The following is a 20,437-nucleotide window of genomic DNA, read 5'->3' on the forward strand; positions in this document are numbered from 1 at the left end:
CAGTCATACTTGTTTTTGTATTTGTTTATTTGAATCGGGATCCAAATAAAATTCTTACGTTGTAATTTCATCCCCTCATTATGTTCTTTTTGCCTTGCAATTTATTTTTTGAAAGGTTTCCCATAGTCTGGATTTTGCTGATTATATCTCTGTGCTGTCATTTATTGTGTCCCTCAGTCTTCAGATTTCCTATAAATTGGTAGTTGGCCTGGGTGTTTTTAAATGAAAATTTATGCTTTTTCCCCAAGGATATAACTGGACTCGAAAGGAAATTGTTCACAGTTAGATTAGCATCCTCCAGTGCTCTAGTTGCTAGCATTTTCATGAACTGTAAGGAATAGATGAATATCTTTAACTTCCTTAATGGTTTTAGTGGTATCCTGTGTCTGTGCGGGGTCATTTTTATTATCCATATTATTTACTGTTTCTCATGCCATTTGCTTTTTCAGTCACTCCCTAATCTCTCTTCTTTCTTTAAATTTTTCTTTTTCATGTGGTACCAATTTCTTTTGATTGGTCTTTGCTTTTGGTCTTCACTCTATATGTGTCTTACTCTTCAAATCTCCCTCTTTTAGGGGTAGTAGTGCTGTGGAACCAGTGACTGTTAATAAACCTCAGGGAGATTCTGAGCATAGAGAATAAGAACAGAAGAAAAGGAATTTGCTAGGCTTCTGAGGGGAAATTACTTGTGACTAAATGTTTGCCCATAATTCAGCTTTGTACTTGTGGTTGGGTCTTCATTCCTTGCCCTGCTTTTTCATGTTCTTAGCCTACGTTGCATTGTAAGACCTACGTGACTGATTTTTAGCAAGCATGTACTTGCTGAATTGATCTCTTGCTTTTTTTTCCTTTTTTTTTTTTTTTAAAGATTTTATTTATTTGAGAGAGAGCACAAGCTGAGGGCGGAGGGAGAAGCAGGCCCCCCTGAGCAGGGAGCCACATGTGGGGCTCAATCCCAGGACCCTGGGATCATGACCTGAGCCGAAGGCAGACACTTAACTGACTGAGCCACCAAGGCTCCCTGATCACTCGCTCTTTTATAGGACTCTGAATAGCCTTTTATACGTTTTATCGAATAAGGGAGTCGTAAAACTGTGAAATTAACTTTTGTACTTATGTACAAGCTAGGAATCGTAGTGATTTGGAGCAGTGACCTCAAATGGTTTTAATAATAACCCACCTAACCCATTTTCCCTAATGGAAAAGAACTCTGTGGTCACGAAGAGTTGGATAGAAATGTGTGGGAAGTGTTTATTAATTGCCACAAAAGAGAAGACTATGAGCTTATACACATCAATTTATATCCTAAAATAGTGTCTTATGTCAAGTTTAACAGTCCTTAATAACTCACTTATTAGGTTACCGGAAAGAGCGTTGAAGTTTAAAGTACTTATCAAAGTTTGCTGGCTTCTCAGTCCTTTACTGAGAACAGCCAGCCAACAACCAACCAACCCTGCATCTGGGTTACTTTGTAACACAGCGGTGGATTCTTAGAGCCCACAAGAGAGTCCTAGACTGTGCTTAGAAGAAATGCTGTTTAATAAATGTTTCAAGGTGATGGGTAGAAGAGAAAGAGTTCTTTGATTTTTATTTTTGAACGTATTAAGACTTTTTATTTCATGTATGAAAATGTGAAATTCACACACAAAAATACATTTGAGTCTCTAAAATGAAAAAAAATAATTCAATGAATTTCTTCCCATTATTTTACTTCTGTGATGAATTAAGCAGAAACTGGGCCATTATATCGTTGACTTACTCCTAGCTCAATTTTATAGCTTCTCTAATCCAGGGAAAAGAATACCTAATTCCATTTGGTCTAAGAAGATAGCACTACACCAAAGAGCTTTTTCCCATGAAGAAATATTTCTGCGAAATTCACTGGATCCCTTGGTTGAAGTAGCATAGGAAACAGATTTTAATACTGAAGAAAAGGCACATAAAAACCAAAAAAAAATTCCCAACTTGATGTTCTTACAGAAGTAGAACCTCTCCGGTCCAAATGTTTCTTCGACTCCCTACTTTCTAAATATACACATTCCCTGAGCCAGAGGTTCTTCCCAAACTTTGAAAGTTCATAAGACTCCCTCAGAAGCATGTTAAAAATGCTTTCCAGGGACGCCTGGGTGGCTCAGTCGGTTAAGCGACTGCCTTCGGCTCGGGTCCTGATCTCAGGATCCTGGGATCGAGTCCTTCATTGGGCTCCCTGCTTGGCGGGGAGTCTGCTTCTCCCTCTCCCTCCTCCGCTGCTCCCCCTGCTTGTGCGCTCTCTTTCTGTGTCAAATGAATAAATAAATAAAATCTTAAAAAAATAAAAAAATAATAAAATGCTTTCCAAACTCCACCCAAAAGTCAGAATCATCACTTGAAGGTGAGCCTGGGCTGTTGTGCTGGGAGGGGCCCAGACCTCACTTGGAGAAACTGCTCTAAGCTTTGCCAACCCACTTTCTTTGCTTATCTGCCCTCCCCTGTGCTTTCCATGGCTGTTTCTATGGGTAGTCCCTCCCTGGCTAGCCAGGCCTCTCAGCCCTTTCTCTTAGGAACCCCAGCCTCATGAATACCCCACACTTAAAACTAAAGTCGTTCTTTCCTCTCAAGTCAGCTCTCCTTTCTGACTTCCTTGTTTTAGGTCGGACTCAGACTATTTTTGACTCTCAGATACTGAGTTAAATATGACAAACATCTCCTCCCTATTCTTCCACATCCAATCATTTGCCATGTTCTATTCTTCCTTTGAAATGCTCCTGAAATTTATCCCTTTCCTGCCCATTTCTACTACCAGCTTCATATGTCAGGTGCTTTTTCTTTTGTGTTTAGACATCTGCATTATTCTCCAAACCTTTCCTTTGTGCACCTTGTCTTTCCACGTTGTCATCATAGTTAGCTTCCTGAAGCCCTGCTTTGAGTGGTTGTCAAGAGCGTGGTGCTGTCCCCAAGATGCTCGCTTCCCTAAGCATAGTTACTACTGTGGGGTTGTCAGTTACAGACTGGAGTGAGTTCATAGCCGGTCCCGGCCACTACTTGGTGCTCTGGCCAGAGGACGGTCAGTTTTGTCTTTCCTGCATTGGAAGTATAGGAATGTATTCCTCTCACACTAGGTACTGTAAAATCTCCTCTTGTGTTAAGCCTACCTCACGGCAGATATGCTTCACCTCTGCCAGGTAGCCCCCATTCTAACCCCTAAGAATCGCTATTCCCTAATTCAGTATGATTCCAGCCAATCCCATAGAAATCTCTCCTGACCCTGGTTACTGCTTGATTGTAAGGACACTGTTGCACATGTTACTCACTGGATCATCCAGTATTCCGTGTATAAGTTCTCTCGGAATAAGGTTTGGTTTTTTAAAAATAATTTTTATTGTTATGTTAATCACCATGCATTACATCATTAGTTTTTGATGTAGTGTTCCATGATTCATTGTTTGCGCATAACACCCAGTGCTCTATTTAGTACGTGCCCTCTTTAATACCCATCACCAGGCTAACCCATCCTCCCACCCCCTGCCCTTCTAGAACCTTCAGTTTTTCAGAGTCCATCGTCTCTCATGGTTTGTCTCCCCCTCTGGAATAAGATTTTAATTTAAAAATAACAATTGGAAAGTGTTTCTCCAAGCTAGCTAGGCTCTTTATGACTAGTTAGTTTACATTTATATACTGGATTCCATGAATCCTGTAACTGAATAGTTTCCTCTTTGATTTGTCCACTGGGCTTGGGCCCGACCCCAGGTGTAAAGAAAGGACAGGGGGCATATACCTCATGGCCTGGCCTGGCTCCTGCCTTCACTTTGAGTCTGTTTTATCTTGGCCTCCTCTTCCCTGTTGCCTTCTAGTCCATGTCATTGGGTTGTATTAAGTGTCTAGGCGTCTCTAGATGTGGTATAGGTCAATAAATTTCTCACTATCCAGACAAGCTCTGTGCTTTACTTTTATTGGACTACATTTTATTTCTCCTAAGACCTTTTTTTTTAAATTCAGGTATAATTCAAATACCATAAAATTCACCATTTTAAAGTGTATACTTCTTTGGGTTTTAGTATATTCACAGAATTATGCAGTCATCACCACTATATAGTTCCAGAATTTTTTCGTCATCGCAAATAGAAACCCCCCAGTACTAGTTAAACAATAACTCCCCATTTTCCCTCCCCAGCTCCTGGGAATCTCAAATCTACTTTCTGTCTCTCTGGATTTACATATCCTGGGGATTTCCTATCAGTGGAATCCTACAGTAGTTGTCCTTTTTTTTGTCTGGCTGCTTCCACTTAGCATAATGTTTTCAAGGTTCATCCGTGTTGTAGCATGGCTGAGTACTGTTCCATTGTGTGCATAGACCGCATTTTGTTGATGAATTTATGAATACTTGTTTGTGCTTTTTGGCAGTGACCAATAATGCTGCTGTAAATATGCATATACAAGTGCTTATGTGGACATATGTTTTCATGGGCATATGTAGGAGTGGCATGGCCGGGTCATATAGTAATCCTTGTTTAACTTTTGAGAAACTGCATGCTTTTTTGAGGAATTGTTTTCCACAGCAGTGGCACCATTTTATATTGCCACCAGCAGTGGACGGGGGTCCTCACCAGGACTGGTGGTGTCTTTTTGATGACAGTCATCCTAGTAGGTGTGAAGTAGTATCTCCTTGTGGTTTTGATTTGCGTTTTCCTAACGATTAATGATGTTGAGCATCTTTTCATGTACTTAATGGCCATTTATCTTCTTCAGAGAAATGTCTATTTGAATGCCTTGCCCATTTTAGTTGGGTGGTCATTTTATTGTTAAATTATAAGAGTTCTGGGTGCCTTTGTGGCTCAGTTAAACGTCTGCCTTCAGCTCAGGTTGTGATCTCGGGGTTCTGGAATTGAGCTCAGCAGGAAGTCTGTTTCTCCCTCTCCTTCTGCCCCTGCCCCCGCTTGTGCGTGCACATGCTCTCTCTCTCAAATAAATATTTTTTAAAAATTACAAGAGTTGGGCCACCTGGGTGGCTCAGGTCATGATCCCGGAGTCCCAGGATCAAGTCCCACATCTGTCTCCCTGCTCAGTGGGGAGTCTGCTTCTCCCTCTGACCCTTCCCCTTCTCATGCTCGCTCTCAAATAAATAAAACTTTTAAAAAATTATAGGAGTTCTTTTTTTTCCCCCTAGGATTTTATTTATTTATTTATTTAGAGAGTGTGCGCTTGTGAGCAGGGGGAGGGGCAAAGGGAGAGGGAGAGAGAGAGAGAATCTCAAGCAGACTCCGTGCTCAGTGTGGAGCCCGACATGGGGCCCAACCCCATGACCCTGAAATCATGACCTGAGCCAAAACCAAGAGTCAGACGCTTAACTGACTGAGCCACTTAGACACCCCAATTATAAGAGTTCTTTATAATTTTAGCTGTACTAGTCCCTGATCAGGTAGCACATAAATCTTTTCTCCCATTGTGTGGGTTGTGTTTTCACTTCCTCAGTAGTATCCTTTGAAACACAAATGTTTTTCATTTTGATGAAGTCCAGTTTCTCTTTTTTCTTTTGTTGCTTATACTTTTGGTGTCATATCTAAGAGACCAAGGCCTAATTCAAAGTCATGAAAATTTACACCATTATTTTCTTCTAGGAGTTTTATAGTTTTAGCTGTATGGTTTTTTTCAGGTCTTTGATCCATTTTGAGTTGATTTTTGTGTGTTGATTGAGGCACTCCTAAGACCTTTGACTTTTGACTCCTAGACCATTTCTCATATTGCCAAACCACCTGGAATTCCCTTCATTCTCTGCTTATTGAAACCCCGTCTTTTCTAAGATCTAACTCAAGTCTGTCTTTCTGAAGCCTTTCTGGGTCCTAGAGTGAAGTCCTCACTCCCTCCTCTGTGCCAGCGTTTGTGCTTAGATCATATCGCATACCGCAGCCTTGTACCACGTTCGTTCTTGGACGTGTAAATGCACGTACACATCTCATCTGTCCTCCCAGGATGGGAGCTTCAGCTCATATATCTTTGTATTCTCCAGTATCTTGCACTGTGCCTTGCTTGTAGGAGTTGTTAAGTAGATAGTAGATGTTTTAAAAAACAATTTCAGGGGCGCCTGGGTGGCTCAGTCGTTAAGCGTCTGCCTTCGGCTCAGGTCATGATCCCAGGGTCTTGGGATCAAGCCCCGCATCGGGCTCCCTGCTCCGCGGGAAGCCTGCTTCTCCTTCTCCCACCCGCCCCGCTTGTGTTCCCTCTCTCTCTGTGTCTCTCTCTGTCAAATAAATAAATAAAACCTTAAAAAAAAAAAAAAAAAAATTTCGGGCGCCTGGGTGGCTCAGTTGGTTGGGTGACTGCCTTCGGCTCAGGTCATGATCCTGGAGTCCCGGGATCGAGTCCCGCATCGGGCTCCCTGCTCGGCATGGAGTCTGCTTCTCCCTCTGACCCTCCCCCGTCTCATGCTCTATCTCATTCTCTCTCTCAAATAAATAAAATCTTAAAAAAAAAAAAATTAAAAAAAAAAAAAACAATTTCAAGGTGTGCCTGGGTGGCTCAGTCAGTTAAGTGGCTGCCTTCAGCTCAGGTCATGATTCCAGGGTCCTGGGATTGAGCCCCACGTCGGGCTCCCTGCTCAACGGAGAGCCTGCTTCTCCCTCTGCCTGCCTCTCTGCCTACTTGTGCACTCTATCACTCTGTCAAATAAATAAAATCTTTTTTAAAAAATCAATTTCAATGGTGAGAATAATAGCTTCCATTTATTGTTTGCCCTGTGCCAGGGACTTAGCTAAAAGCCCCACTTTTGTCACTTCATCTCCTCTTCACGACCTTGTGGGGCACAGGTGCTCTTGTTACTCCCATCTTGGAAGTGAGATGGTAAATATCGAGTAGGGAAGCCAGATTCTGGATCCGGGAAGCCCAACTTCAGAGCTCATGCACTTGACCACGTTGCTATGCTGCTATGTGTAGTAGACAAAGATATCTCAGGCTATTTGCTTTTTTGTAAGAATTTGAATAATCTCTGAAACACATTTTATTGCTTTGACCCTACTCCAGAAGAGTTGGAGCGCTCTCGGGGGTGTGGGACTAACATTCTCGTGTCCGACGTGTTCCCTCCAGGAGAGCGGCTGGCGGTTGTGGAGGGGCAGTGTGAGCGGCTGCGGATGCTCTACCGGGACTGTGCTCGGCCGCCGCCGCCGCCGCTGCAGGCCGACCGGAGACAGGTGAGCCCGTCCGCGGCGCACTGGCACTGCGTTAAAGAACGCCGGGTGGCACCTGAGGGACCTCTAGAGGGAGCATTTGCAGAGCCGTTTGGAGGTGCACGCTCTGTGCTGACGGGCTCTCGTCTCTGAATGTCGGAGCCCATTGATTTGACAGTCTGAATAATGAAAGATCACAGCGGAGGAGCACACTCACTAATTTGTGAATAATTTCTTATGTTATCAATAACCGAAAAAAACTTTGAAAATTTTACATCTATAGTCCGTCTTATAATGATAAGAGTATACATAGAGACTGAGAGGTGATTAAAAGGAAAAGTGGTTGGGGCGCCACTTTTGGGTGGCTCAGTCGTTAAGCGTCTGCCTTCGGCTCAGGTCATGATCCCAGGGTTCTGGGATCGAGCCCCGCGTCGGGCTCCCTGCTCCGCGGGAAGCCTGCTTCTCCCTCTCCCACTCCCCCTGCTTGTGTTCCCTCTCTCGCTGTGTCTCTCTCTGTCAAATACATACATAAAATCTTAAAAAAAAAAAAAAAAAAGTGGCAAAGTGTTCAGAATTGGTACCTCTGTGAATGTTCTTAGCAGCTTATTTGTAATGGCCAAGAAGTGGAAACAACCTAAATGTTTATCACCTGATGAATGGATGCATAAAATGAATGCATATCCCCATAAAATGGAATGTTATTCAGCCTTAAAAAATGAAGTAGAAAAAAAAAGTGATGAAGTAGTGATCCATGCCACAATATGGATAAACCCTGAAAATATGCTAAGTGAAAGAAGCCAGTCACAAAAGACCATGTATTATGGGGTGTCATCTGTATGAAGTATCCAGAACAGGCAGATCTAGAGACAGAAAGCAGATGGGTGGTTACCAGAGGCTGCAGGGGTGCGGGGAGTGAGGAGTGACTGCTAACAGAGAGAGGCTTAAGGGGGACAAAAACACTCTAAAATTTGATGGTGGTGATGGTTGCACAATGCTGCATATACTAAAAACCGTTGGAATTATACACTTCAAACGGGTGAATTGTAAGAGTGTACAAAAATTGCCATTTTCTTACAATTTTTCTATAGGTTTGAAACTATTTCAAAATTAAAAATTAAAAATATATAAAAGAAAATGTCACCTGAAATCTCAGCATCTCCGTTTTGCGTTGTCAGCATAACAGCGTGATGGATCCCTATACTTTTTCCATGACAACGGAACTCTGCTGTTCATACTGTTTGCAAATAGCTTTTTTGCCTCCATAGATGATGAATGCCTTTCCATGTCAATCAGTAGAAACTTACTAGTCCAGCGTACACTTGTGCCTCAGTTTCCCCACTCAGGCTTTTCTTGTTGCCCGTCTGCACCATCTCCAGTTTGTACCATAGCAGTGATCTGATGCACATCCTTGGAACTAATCATCACATGCGTCTTTTAGTCCTTTGGATAAAAATGAAATTGATGGGTTAAAAAAAATATGCTTTTATTGACAGAGAAGCATGAACTTTATGATTAGATTTATTAAAAATTATGAAGGTGAAAAAATGAAGCAATTAATTTAAAAAAAGTGTAATATTACTCCTTCTTAGCTTTGAGCTGAATAGTACGTCACAGGAATTTAAATTCTGACCACTGAACTGGGTCTGAAACTTGGTCTGTAATTACACAGCCAGGATGAGGGTGTGAGGGCCTGTGCTACATGTGTGTGAGGAGAAGGAGAGCTGTAGGAATTAAAGCCTCATTTGTCCTCACAGAAGTTAAGTGATGTCCTAAAGGGATATTAAAAACGGCATTATAAGCATAGAGGAATAGAAGTAAATATCAGAATGAACCGTTTTTTTTTTTTTTTTAAAGATTTTATTTATTTATTTGACAGAGAGACACAGCGAGAGAGGGAACACAAGCAGGGGGAGTGGGAGGGAGAAGCAGGCCTCCCGTGGAGCAGGGAGCCCGACGTGGGGCTCGATCCCAGGACCCTGGGATCATGACCTGAACCACCCAGGCGCCCCCCCCTTTTTTTTTCTAAAGATTTTATTTATTCATTTGTCAGAGAGAGCACAAGCAGGGGAAGCAGCAGAGGGAGAAGGAGAAGCAGGCTCCCTACTTAGCAAAGGAGCCTGATGAGGGACTCGATCCTAGGACCCCAGGATCATGCTCTGAGCCGAAGGCAGATGCTCAGCAGACTGAGCCACCCAGGCATCCCCAGAATGAACCGTTCTAAGAGCTAAAAGAGTGATTGGTTCTAGAGAGCAACACTGGGCATAGAGACTGCCTTTTTTTTTTTTTTTTTTTTTAGATTTTATCTATTTGAGAGAAAGCAAGAGACAGAGCATGAGCGGAGGGGCAGAGGCAGAGGGAGAAGCAGGCTCTCCGCTGAGCAGGGAGCCCAATGCGGGGCTCGAGCCCAGGACCCTGGGACCATGACCTGAGCCAAAGGCAGATGCTTAGCCAACTGAGCCACCCAGGCGCCCCTAGACTGCCTTTTTTTAAATACAGTTTCCTTTGTAAAAACAAGGTATATTCTTAAATAAAAGATGTACCTATATTATAATACCACTAGATAAAAATTTTTCTTCTTTGAGAGCGTAAAGGGATTTGTGTTTGAAGTGTTGAATGAGGCACTTTTCCCCATAGCCCAAAGAGATCACTTGGAGCCCCTCGCGAGTGTTCCCGCCTGTCCGAGCCTGCATGTTCTCATCGCATCTTACTTCTGTCACCTTCCTGGCTGACCCCAGCGCTGGGGGCGGTCTGCCCCGGGGCACATTTATCTATGCCACCTCACCACTGCCCGTTCAGGTGAGAAATCACACGGCCTCTTGCCTCTTTCCTTCATCTTTGAGAGAAAAAGCAAGTTCCAAGGGCCCAAGTGGAGCCCTCTGATTGCCTGCCCATTTCTGATGTTTCCTCAGGCCCCATCTTTTTACTGGGAAATTGAAATTGTTTCCTATGGAGATACTGATGACGACACTGGACCAATCGTTTCCTTTGGCTTTGCTACAGAAGCAGAGAAACGAGATGGGGCTTGGACGAATCCAGTGGGCACTTGTCTTTTCCATAAGTAAGTAGCTACTATTGCTGTCACTAAAAAAAAAAAAAAAAAGTAGTGGGTGTGGATGTTTGTGGGTGTTTTAATACTAAAATAATATAATCTCAGTCTCCAAAAATGTATAAAATACCAGTTGGAAATATATTCAAGTTTAGGCAAAGAGAATAGCTCTTAGGTTTCCCTTCTAAGTCCTCTGGTGCTACTGAAGCCCCTGGGCCTGTTCACTATGTGACTGCCTCTGTGTTGGCCAGGCAGCCTTGGCTTTGACTTTGCTTTCTTTCCTAGCAACGGCCGAGCCGTGCACTACAATGGCTCCAGTTTATTACAGTGGAAGAGCGTGCGCTTGGATGTGACTCTCTCTCCTGGTGAGTGCGACGGGAGCTTCTTTTTTAGCCTGTGTATTTCTTTTGTTCCCAGATTTTGTTTAAATAGGTTAAAAGTAAAGAAACTTAGCAACTAGAAATGGGCAGTTTGTCTTTGAGTGAAAGCCAAGTACTTGTCATTGCTGTCTGCTAGTTTACACCAAACCATTCCTTTCGTGAGGCCATTATCACTGAGACCCTCCATTTGGTAAGGTAGGAATCACATTCACTTTTGTTCCTGCATCATTAGAAACACCTGAGATTTTTGCTTCTCTTTGAAGTTTAGTCTTTTGTCAGCTTTTCATTGATCTAGCAGATAAATAGGTTAAAAAAAAAAAAAAAAAAGGTCTACCACTAGCCCTGAGGCACTCACAAAATGCGTTAGGAGTAGCTAACGTGCTGTAGACTTTGTTCTCAGGAGCCTAAACGTCTGGTCCTGCTTCAGCACATCTGCCCAGAAGTTTCAGTCACATAGACCGTCAATTCAGTTAAAACAATGACAATAAACACCCTTTTCCCTCTTCTTTTTAGCCTCCGTATAAGTGTCTTGCTCTGTATAGATGAATTGGGGTCAGTCCTACCTGCTCCAGCAGAGGAGCAAAATGTAGGCATTGTCCTCTTGCCATTAGAAGCCCCCAGACATGTTGGCTACTTAGTTTCAGACAGTACATCTTAGCATCATTTCTGAGGAAGCTGAAATTGTCCTACATGGTAGATGGTCTGGGCTGCTCAGATGGGGAAGAATAAGTCACTCCATCCATCCATCCATCCAACCTGGCACAGCTGGCTGGGGGTAATTTTGCCATCACTTAACTTAGGGAGCTGCTTGTTTTTTTGTTTTTGTTTTTTTTTTTTTAAAGATTTTTATTTTTATTTATTTGAGAGAGAGAGCATGAGCAGGGGAGAGGCAGAGGGAGAGAGAAAGGGAGAAACAGATTCTCTGCTGAGCAGGGAGCCCGATGTGCGGCTTGATCCCAGGACCCTGCGATCATGACCTGAGCCGAAGGCATATGCTTAACTGACTGAGCCACCCAGGCACCCCAGGGAGCTGCTTGTTAAACTGCACATTTCGGGGAGTGTAGTGTTTTCAGTTATGGTCAAATTATGATATTTAGAGATAATTTCCTGGCAGTTACTTCTCATTTTCTGGAGCAGAACTTGGACATTTCAGCTGAGTACTTAAGTGTTTTCAGCACAGAGGAGGGTTTGGGGAGCACATGGGAACCATAGGCAGGGTTTTTATTTGTTGCTCTCATTTGTTTGGTCACATTTGCTGTTTGAGAAAGTTCTGTACTGGACCTCAAGCACACATGCTATGTGTCTGGGTAGGAATCAAGAACTCACTTTTTACAGCAGAATCTCAACCTCTGTACCAACACTTCTAGTGTCTACTCCTCAGTAGATACTTGCTGGCCATTTCCTATGTGCTGGGTACTTTTCTGGGCCCTGGAGATGCCACGGTAAACAGTGGTAAGTCCCCAGCCCTTGGGAAGCCCATCCTAGTGGTATCTGAAGCATTGGAAACTCTGTAATCAAAAGCAGAATCGTAGAACTTCATGCACTTCCTGAAGAGTTCACAGTGAGAGACTAATCACATGGCTCCGTATGTGAGCACTGGGCCTGAAGCAGCCAGCATGTGAGCGCCGATGAGGTGGTCTCTGAGCTCTGTCCTATTCTCTTCCTCATTGGAAAGCAGCTTGGCTTGTCTTAGCTTCCCGAAAAAATGCCTTAAATACATATAAGTAGCAGGCGGGACATAATGTGATTTAACAATGTACCTCTAGCTTACATTATGGGTTGGGTTTTATATTACTAAGACCATTTCTAAATCTTCCACAAACTTACTGAGAAAAAATACTACCTTTTTACCTTTGTGCCATAAATAATTTTCCATGTGTCAAAAGAGAAAAACTTGTATCTATTTAAAAAAAAAAAAAAAAAGTACCCAATGTTTTCCCTTTGTCTTGGCCGCCAGGAAAATAAAGACTAAATTTAATGTGTAATTGTGGTAACTAACTCGGCATTTTCTTCTGAATAGCTTGACTTCTCTTTTTAAAATTATTTCTGTTGTGTTATTTTATATTTACTCAAGTACAGTACGTAACTTCAGAGCTTTTTCAGATGTAACTAGTGGCATAAAGATAGTCAATGATATGTGGCCTCATCACACCGGTTGCAGCTCATCACACCGGTTGCAGTTGGGAAGTTTATTTAATAATGAGTGAAAGGGAAATCAAGATGTCTCCTTCCTCTTCTCTGCCGTAGGTGACGTGGCAGGAATTGGCTGGGAGAGAACCGAGGGGACCCCCCCTCCTCCGGGGCAGCCAGCCAAGGGACGGGTATACTTCACATACTGCGGGCAGCGCCTGTCCCCGTATCTCGAAGACGTCTCTGGTGGGATGTGGCCTGTGGTTCACATTCAGAAGAAGGCACGTTATCTTACTGGGAAGGAAAACAAATTCTCCTTAGTAATTTGGGTGTTGCCCAGCCACGCTGGGGAGGGCAATCTACTCGACTGAATCCACCATTCAAATGCTGATCTCATCCAGAGGCCCCCTCCCAGACACCCCATAATAATGTTTAGTCTGGCATCCTGTGGCCAGCCAAACTGACAGTAAAATTAGCCATCACAGTACAATTGCATGGAAGCAAATCTGACCATGTCCCCATTACCTTGAAGAAGCAATGCTTGAGCCAGGTCTGGACTATTAACTGGTCTTAACTTGGCAGAATCTGAGGAGAAAAACGTCCCCAGTGAAGGGAGCAGCTTGTGCGGTGGCATCAGGCAGAAAGGAACAGTGTTGGAAACAGGAAAGGTCGCTGCGTAGCATAGGGTTGGGAGAGTGAGGTGAGGGGGCGGGGGGGGGGGCGGGGGGCTGGCCTGTGCAGATCTCCGTCTCAGCGCCAGGGCACTCAGTTCCACGGGCCCCTCTGCCTCATGTCGCATGCTCTCGCAGAGCTGGGGCCCTTCTTATGGTTTGACGTTGAGTGACATTCACCTTGTAGTGTTAAATAAATAAACAAACCTAACCCCTTTCAAATCCCTTATTTGATTTCCTTCCCAGAACACCAAGACTCGAGCTAACTTCGGCTCCCGCCCATTCGCTTATGCTGAAGGGCAGGCCCACCGCAACGCCGCCGACCTGTGCACCGATCTGGCAGAGGAGATCAGCGCTAACTTTGAGGCCCTGCCCTTCGCCATGGCGTCTGATAGCGACAATGACGCCGGCACCAGTATTGCATCAGACCCGGGCACTCATGGGCCGCCATGCCGCATCGCTGCTGTGGCCACTGCTCAGCAACGTAAGCCGCCGCCTCCCGGGTCCCCATGCTTCCTGGGGATGCGCATGCTGCTGTTCGTAAGCCCGTCCAACCTGGGCATGCTCTCATGCCCACTGGTTATGGGGGCGTGGGCCCGGTGAAGGAAAATGGGGAGCAGGAGATGGTGACACTGCACTTTCACTGACTAGAAAGTACATTCCCCACATCCAGGAAGCCTGCCATTACTCAGTGCCGGCAGATTGTCGCCACATGGAAATGCAAGCCTGAAAGACTGTCCACTTCTTATAAGACTGTTAGAAACCCCACAATTTTATGTGAAATCCTTTATTTTAAAAATGTTAATTATTTGCTATAAAACTGAGGTCATAAAAAACAAACAACTGAGGTCATCAAAGAATAATAAAACACTAATTGTGGAATCTAGGTGGTGGGTATTTGGTGTGCACTGAAAAAACTTTCCTGGTTATTTGAAAAACTTCATAATCGAATAAAACCAAGCTTTCTGATCTATAGGTGTGTGCAGACTGTAACTGGCCTGGTTTGCAAACTGTTTTAAGACTCTGCTTACTTCTCTCTTCTGATGAAGAACTTTCCAAATTCTTCTCTGAATTGAATGAGTTCTATCCATAAAAACGATTTTAGGATTCAGGATAATGAGACAAAATCCCTCCAAGTGCTAGGAGTCTTTCACATGAAAGAAGAGATTCTGGTTTGTCTAAGGGGGAGAAGTTCGTGATTTTTCTGGCCTGCTCTTGCTTAGAATTCACTGTCACTGTGCTCTGTTACAGAATATGACAGTGACACCTCCTGTCATTATAAAGTAGAACTCAGCTATGAGAATTTCATCACCTCGGGCCCAGACCCCCACCCACCTCCTATCGCAGACGACGAAAGTGATGATGAGGATGATGACGACATCCCCCAGGTACAAGGCCCACAGCACTCGCGCGGCTCCCTGGTGACCAGGACAAGCCACCAGGAATGATTTTGCTTTGAGGGTGCAAGGCCGGAATGGTGACACTTAGAGTTATGTCACTGTATTTGAACAGTAGCTCTGGAACATTCATCTTTGAAACCACATGTCAGTGGCAATACGTGCTGGGCTCTTTGGCCCAGTACCAATCTGGGTGTGGGAGAAATGGAGTACCCTGCTAGTGATTCAGCAGTAAGTCAGGGACCATGTGGAGTGCTTACTTGGCTTCAGAGGGAAAGGAAGGGCTTGCCACAGTCTGGCTGGTGCCTGCCCTGGCATCTGAGGATGTGATTCTGCTACTGGCCTTGGAGTGGGTGAGAGCTGTAGGTCAGGGAAGGGCTGATGCCCGCATGAGGCGCTCCTTCTCTGTTCATGCCTTTGCCTTCTCCTTCCAGGAGGACCACTACGCCCTGCTGGTGAAAGCCTGGGAGACCAAGGTGTTTCCTACTATCCGAAGACGCTTCCGCAATGAGGCAGAGCGAAAGTCGGGCCTGGACCAGATCAAGGGTGCTTTACAACTAGGTCTGGTGCTTTACGCTGTCCTCGGGAGCTACTTCATGACTTGAGCTGTGCTTAGATGAACTCAGATGTAAATCAGGAAAGAGGGGCTCATCTAACATCCGGACAGACCTAACCGTGTCCTCTGCCTGTCCTTTCCTGAGCTCTGTGCTCTCCGGCTTCCACTGTTAGCCTTTTCTTTGCTTATCAACTTAACTCCATGTTTGGGTTGATGGGCTGCTGAAATGGTTCAATTGGGAAGCTGGATGGCCTGGGGGTTAAATAATTTGGGCTCTCAAGTCACAGCTGTGCTATTTGTCTGTCTGACCTTGGGACAGTTACTTAACCTTTCTGGGCTTTCCTCCCCTTTAAAATGGAATCAGTGATGGTGACCACCTTGTAAGTGCTTTAATACAGGTAAAGCTCCTAGGAATAGTGCCCAGCACAGAGTAAGTGTTCAGTTAATATAGTTCTAGATGTCACCGTGGTAACAATGAGGGTAGGATTTTTCTTCCATGAGCGCAGGTTCTCTAGCAAAGAATAATGCAAAGTTTGACCCCAGACAGTGGACTGTTAGTGATTCTTGAGTGCAGGTAGCTAATTTCAGTTTTGAGGATTTTCCTCATCTTGTGAAACACCTGCTTTTCCCCCCCCAAACATGGTGGCCTCAGGGATGGTGTAGGAAGTTTCATTTTTGTCCTATATCAGCAGCCTTGCTCCTCTTTGAGGCTTGTTCTGAGAGTAGGACGAAATAAAAAGAAAAGCCCCCACCAGTTGTTGGTTTTTGGCCAATTAATATGCTGAGTCCCAGATCTCCAGTGATTACTTTTCTCCGATGTTGGCACCAGGACTGAATGAGTATGTGTAAATCTATGGTTTGATTTTTACTTATTTTCTTTCAAGCTTTCTATCCCCGAAGCTAAAGCCTACAACAGCGGAATGATCTTGTTTAAACTTAACCTGTGGGTGTAGCCTCCTCCTGTGACATAGTGGGATTGCTTCCTGCTTTTATCAGAGCCTGGGTTCGGCTGCCGACCCAATTCTGGGGCAGACAATTAGTAATTCTTCTCTACTCGAGTTTGGGGCAGAGGGAGCAACATTAGGAAGGCCCTTGGTGGGAATGCACTCAGGTGGTTGGGCGACCAGCCAAAAGGCCAAGCAGGTGTAGCTGAAGATGAGAGCTCGAGGGAGGGGCAGCAGGACACGAGGCTAGGGGCAGGGACAAGCACTGGGTGCGTGAGGACTTTGGATTTTATTCTCTGCGAGACGGGAAGCCACTGGGAGGTGGTAAGCGAAGGAGCCACATAATTCAATGTAGTAGATCCCAGAGATAAAGAGAATTTGCTCTTCCCCATCTGTTTTCAGTATCTGAGAGGAAATGCCCTTGTGTGCTTTGTCGAAGGGCAGAGCAGACCTTCTCTGGGGTTCGAACGACTCTCACTTAGCGTAATGCCAGAAGCACTGCTGCCCGCCTTGCGCCCATGCAGCATTGGTTTCGGGGTTGGGAGGCCTTCGATCTGGTGGTACCTGTTGAGCCATCCATTCATCCACTAACCCGTCCCTGCAGGCAGCCAGCGCCGCCCAGGCGTCGGGCCCCCAGCCAGGGAAACATCCAGTGGGCCACGGCAGGGGACGTGGTCGGGGCTGCGCGGTAGATCGGGAGGCCAGTGCGTGTGTAGCTAGGCCGGGCCAGTCTCGCGGGGCTTCTCTGACAGCCTGCTGTTTAAGTGGAGATCGGGAGCTGACTTGGTGACAGCTGGCTTCCACTGTGAAACATTAAGTGCTGTTTTCAGGGGGGCTGGTGCCTCTTACCGCTTTGGAGAGAGTAAGAAAGGGGGGAAGAATTTAGTGTGCAGATGAAAAGCCCTTGTATATGATCATTGGTTGCTGTGTTAACATAGGTTCTGCTTAAATTAGGATTTCTTTTCTTTTACCCTTTGGTGCCTGAGCCATCCTGAGCGTCTGTGGCCAAGGGTGCCTCCTCCTCTGCTCCCAGTTTGGTTAGGGGAAGGAATAGACAGCACGCAGAAAATCTGATCATCCAGAAGTGGCCCTGGACCAGAGCCAGATCGATGACTCAGCCAGAAGTGCCTCCGGCTGCTGATGTGGCCTCTTGCCAAGGCATTCTCTCGGGATCCGTCCGTGTGCTGTGACCAGTCGTATGAACCATATTAATTTAAGCCTAAAGCATTTACCTTTTGAATATAATCTCCTTCAGTGTAGCAGTGGCAGAGGGGAAAAGGAGGCTGGGGGATGGCTCGTGGTCCCCAAAGGGCCATCCCTGTGAGGTGGACCAGCCTCCTGCTGCCCAGTCCCCCAGGAAGGTTACTGAACCCACCCCTGTGCTGAGCATGGTTGAACTGGGCATCCTCCCCGTGTTCCCGGATTCCTGCTGCGTAGACAGTGGAGGATTTGTTCTCCTCTCCCCCATTCCTTTGGAAAATGTTGCAAAGATTATTTTTTCATAATCTTCCAATATCAGGGCCACATTCCTGGTCTGTTCTGACAGTTCTTTCTCTAGGCATCCTTCTCTAATTGCAGTCTCCTCCTCCTCAAGTGCGCTCCGAAAATTGCTGTGCCTTTTCCCTCCAGCAAGGCCAGCAAATAAGAGTGGGAGGTGAGTGTGCGGGCGATTGGCCTGTGCACCTCTGCACCCCCACGTGTGAGAGCTTCGGCAGCGCCGGCAGGTGGAGACGTTGCACCCCGCCACCCTGCGCGCCCCACGGAGCCGTCCCTTCGGGGGCCTTTGTTGACTGCGTTCATTAATTAATAGTGGTTGTTGCTAGTGAACTTAATGGTGTGTTCTCCCTCTGGGAAGGAAGAACACAGCCAATTCCAGTGCTGGGTAGAAGTTGGTGGAGCTCTGTCTCTCTTAAGCAACATGCGTTTGCTGTAAAAATCACGTAGTGCAAAAATGTACAAAGTAAGAAGCAAGCTTTTCCTCACTTCTTACCCTCCGATTGTCCTCTACTTGGTTCTTTTGACTCAACTGAAATAACTGCATAATAGCGCCCCATGATTTTTAACCACTATTGATGAGTACTTTCCTTATTTCCATTTTGGGATCTCCCAGCGGTGCTGCAGGGAGCGCTCTTGGATCTTCACACACGTGTGCTTGTGTTTCTGTGGGAGAAATTTGAGAGGCTCCTATAAGTAGGGTATTGAGTGTTTTAAACTTGCTAGATCCCCATAATTACCTTCCCCAAAAGGCTATGTACTCCCATGGGCAGTGTTTGAAAGATTCTCTTACCTTCATTCTCCGTGTGAGTCAGATCTGAAGACGGTGTACTCTTCGGAGAGTTACCAGTGCAGTTATATTTTTTTTAGGCATGGTGGACATTGCCCGACAGACGGTTGAATTCCTCTACGAGGAGAACGGCGGCATCCCAAGAGACCTGTATCTTCCCACCATTGAAGACATTAAAGACGAAGCAAACAAGTTCACAATCGATAAAGTTCGAAAAGGTTCTGTTTTCCCTCTTACTTCATCTGTGAAGCTTGCTGTGGAATGAGAGGTTTGGTGTTCACTTGAGTGTGAGCAGAGGATCTGTGAGCTTTCCTGAGGTGACTCCTTTCACGGAGTGACAGGACCTCTCGCAGCCTCTCTTCTGTGATGCCCTAAAGCCTCCTGCTCGTCTGGCCTCCAGTGGCCTCCCAAGCTCACTGGCACACGCAGAGTGAGACTGCGCACTTGTGCAGAGGGAGAAGTGGGGCATGGGTGGAGGGTTCCAGAGAGGCCTCCCAGCTTAGGTCGGGGCTGCTGAGCTAGAACCATGAATGTATGGTTGCAGGTTGCACTCTGCTTTTTAAAATTTTAATAGAACGTGTTTATTCTTTTGATTAAAGATCTATTGCATTTTTTAAGGAAATGAAAATACAGAAAAGCACAAAAAAGAAAAATGGAAACCACTCATTATCAGACCTTCATAAAAATACGAGAACATCAGGGACAGAGGCAGAAATATATATATTTTTGGGGCGCCTGGGTGGCTCAGTTGGTTAAGCATCTGCCTTCGGCTTAGGTCATGATCCCGGGGTCCTGGGATCGAGCCCTGCAGCGGGCTCCCTGCTCAGCGGGGAGCCTGCTTCTCCCTCTCCCTCAGCCTGCTGCTCCCCCTGCTTGTGCTCTCCCTCTCTCTGTCAAATAAATAAATAAAATCTTTAAAAATATATATATTTTTTTCTTTTTTAGATATAATTTGCATATCATAAAATCCACCCTTTTAAAGGATACAGTTCAGTTTTTAGTAGATTCACAAAGTTGTACAACCACCAAACCATTTCCTCTAATTCCAGAACATTTTCATCCTCCAAAAAGAACTCCTGTATCCCCACCATTCCCCATTTCTCCTTCCCTTGAGCCCCATTAATTTACTTTTTTGTTCCTATAGACTTCCTCTTCTGGACATTTCCTATAAATGGAATCCTACAACCTGGGGTCTTTGAGTCTGGCCTCTTTCATATGGCACAGTCTTCCAAGGTCCATCCATGTTGTAGCATGTGTTAGTACTTGGTTCCTTTTTATGGCAAAATAATATTCCATTGTATGGATAATACCCCATTTTTTAATCCATTCACCAAATGATGGACACTTGGGTTGTTTTTCACTTTAGGCTGTTATGAGTAATGCTGCTGTGAACGTTTGTGTTCAGGTTTTTTGTGTAGATGTGTGTTTCCCTTTCTCTTGGGTAGATATGTAGGAGTGGGATTGCTGGGTCCTATGATAAGTTGAACTTTTTGAGGAACTGCCAGATGATTTTCCAAAGTGATTGCAGCATTTTACATTCCCACCAGAAATGTATATCGCTTCCCATTTCTCCACATCCCTGCCAACACTTAACTACTGTCTGGTTGGTTAGATTATAGCCATCCTAGTGGGTGTGAAGCGGGGTCTCGTTGTGGCTTGGGCTTGTCTACCTAATGACTGATGACAGGGAACGTCTTTTCATGTGTATCTTCATTTTTCTTTGGAGAAATGTTTATTCAAATCCTTTGTCAATTTTTTAGGTGGCTTATTTGTTTTTTTATTATGAGAGTTCTTAGAACATTTTGTATGATCTTCAAGACTGAGCTTTGTACCTTTTTGGTTACAACTAAACTGAGGTATTGTTAGATGCTGTAGAGCTATTTTAGGCCCTAA

General features: G+C 45.0%; 1 protein-coding gene across 6 annotated transcripts in view; it reads left to right on the forward strand.

Moving 5' to 3' along the window:
• Positions 1-20,437, forward strand: part of HECTD4 (HECT domain E3 ubiquitin protein ligase 4) — a 178,441-nt gene that overhangs the window by 123,509 nt on the left and 34,495 nt on the right. For all 6 annotated transcript variants that reach the window (XM_032431524.1, XM_032431525.1, XM_032431527.1 and 3 more), the window contains exons 45-53: positions 7,057-7,160; positions 9,771-9,932; positions 10,046-10,194; positions 10,468-10,547; positions 12,810-12,973; positions 13,610-13,847; positions 14,615-14,751; positions 15,195-15,321; positions 18,625-18,762. In XM_032431524.1, coding sequence (XP_032287415.1) covers positions 7,057-7,160; positions 9,771-9,932; positions 10,046-10,194; positions 10,468-10,547; positions 12,810-12,973; positions 13,610-13,847; positions 14,615-14,751; positions 15,195-15,321; positions 18,625-18,762 — 1,299 coding nt within the window. The remainder of the gene's footprint in view (positions 1-7,056; positions 7,161-9,770; positions 9,933-10,045; positions 10,195-10,467; positions 10,548-12,809; positions 12,974-13,609; positions 13,848-14,614; positions 14,752-15,194; positions 15,322-18,624; positions 18,763-20,437) is intronic.

Source organism: Phoca vitulina, unplaced genomic scaffold (genome assembly GCF_004348235.1).
Source record: "Phoca vitulina isolate PV1807 unplaced genomic scaffold, GSC_HSeal_1.0 scaffold46, whole genome shotgun sequence".
Classification (NCBI taxonomy): Eukaryota; Metazoa; Chordata; class Mammalia; order Carnivora; family Phocidae; genus Phoca; species Phoca vitulina.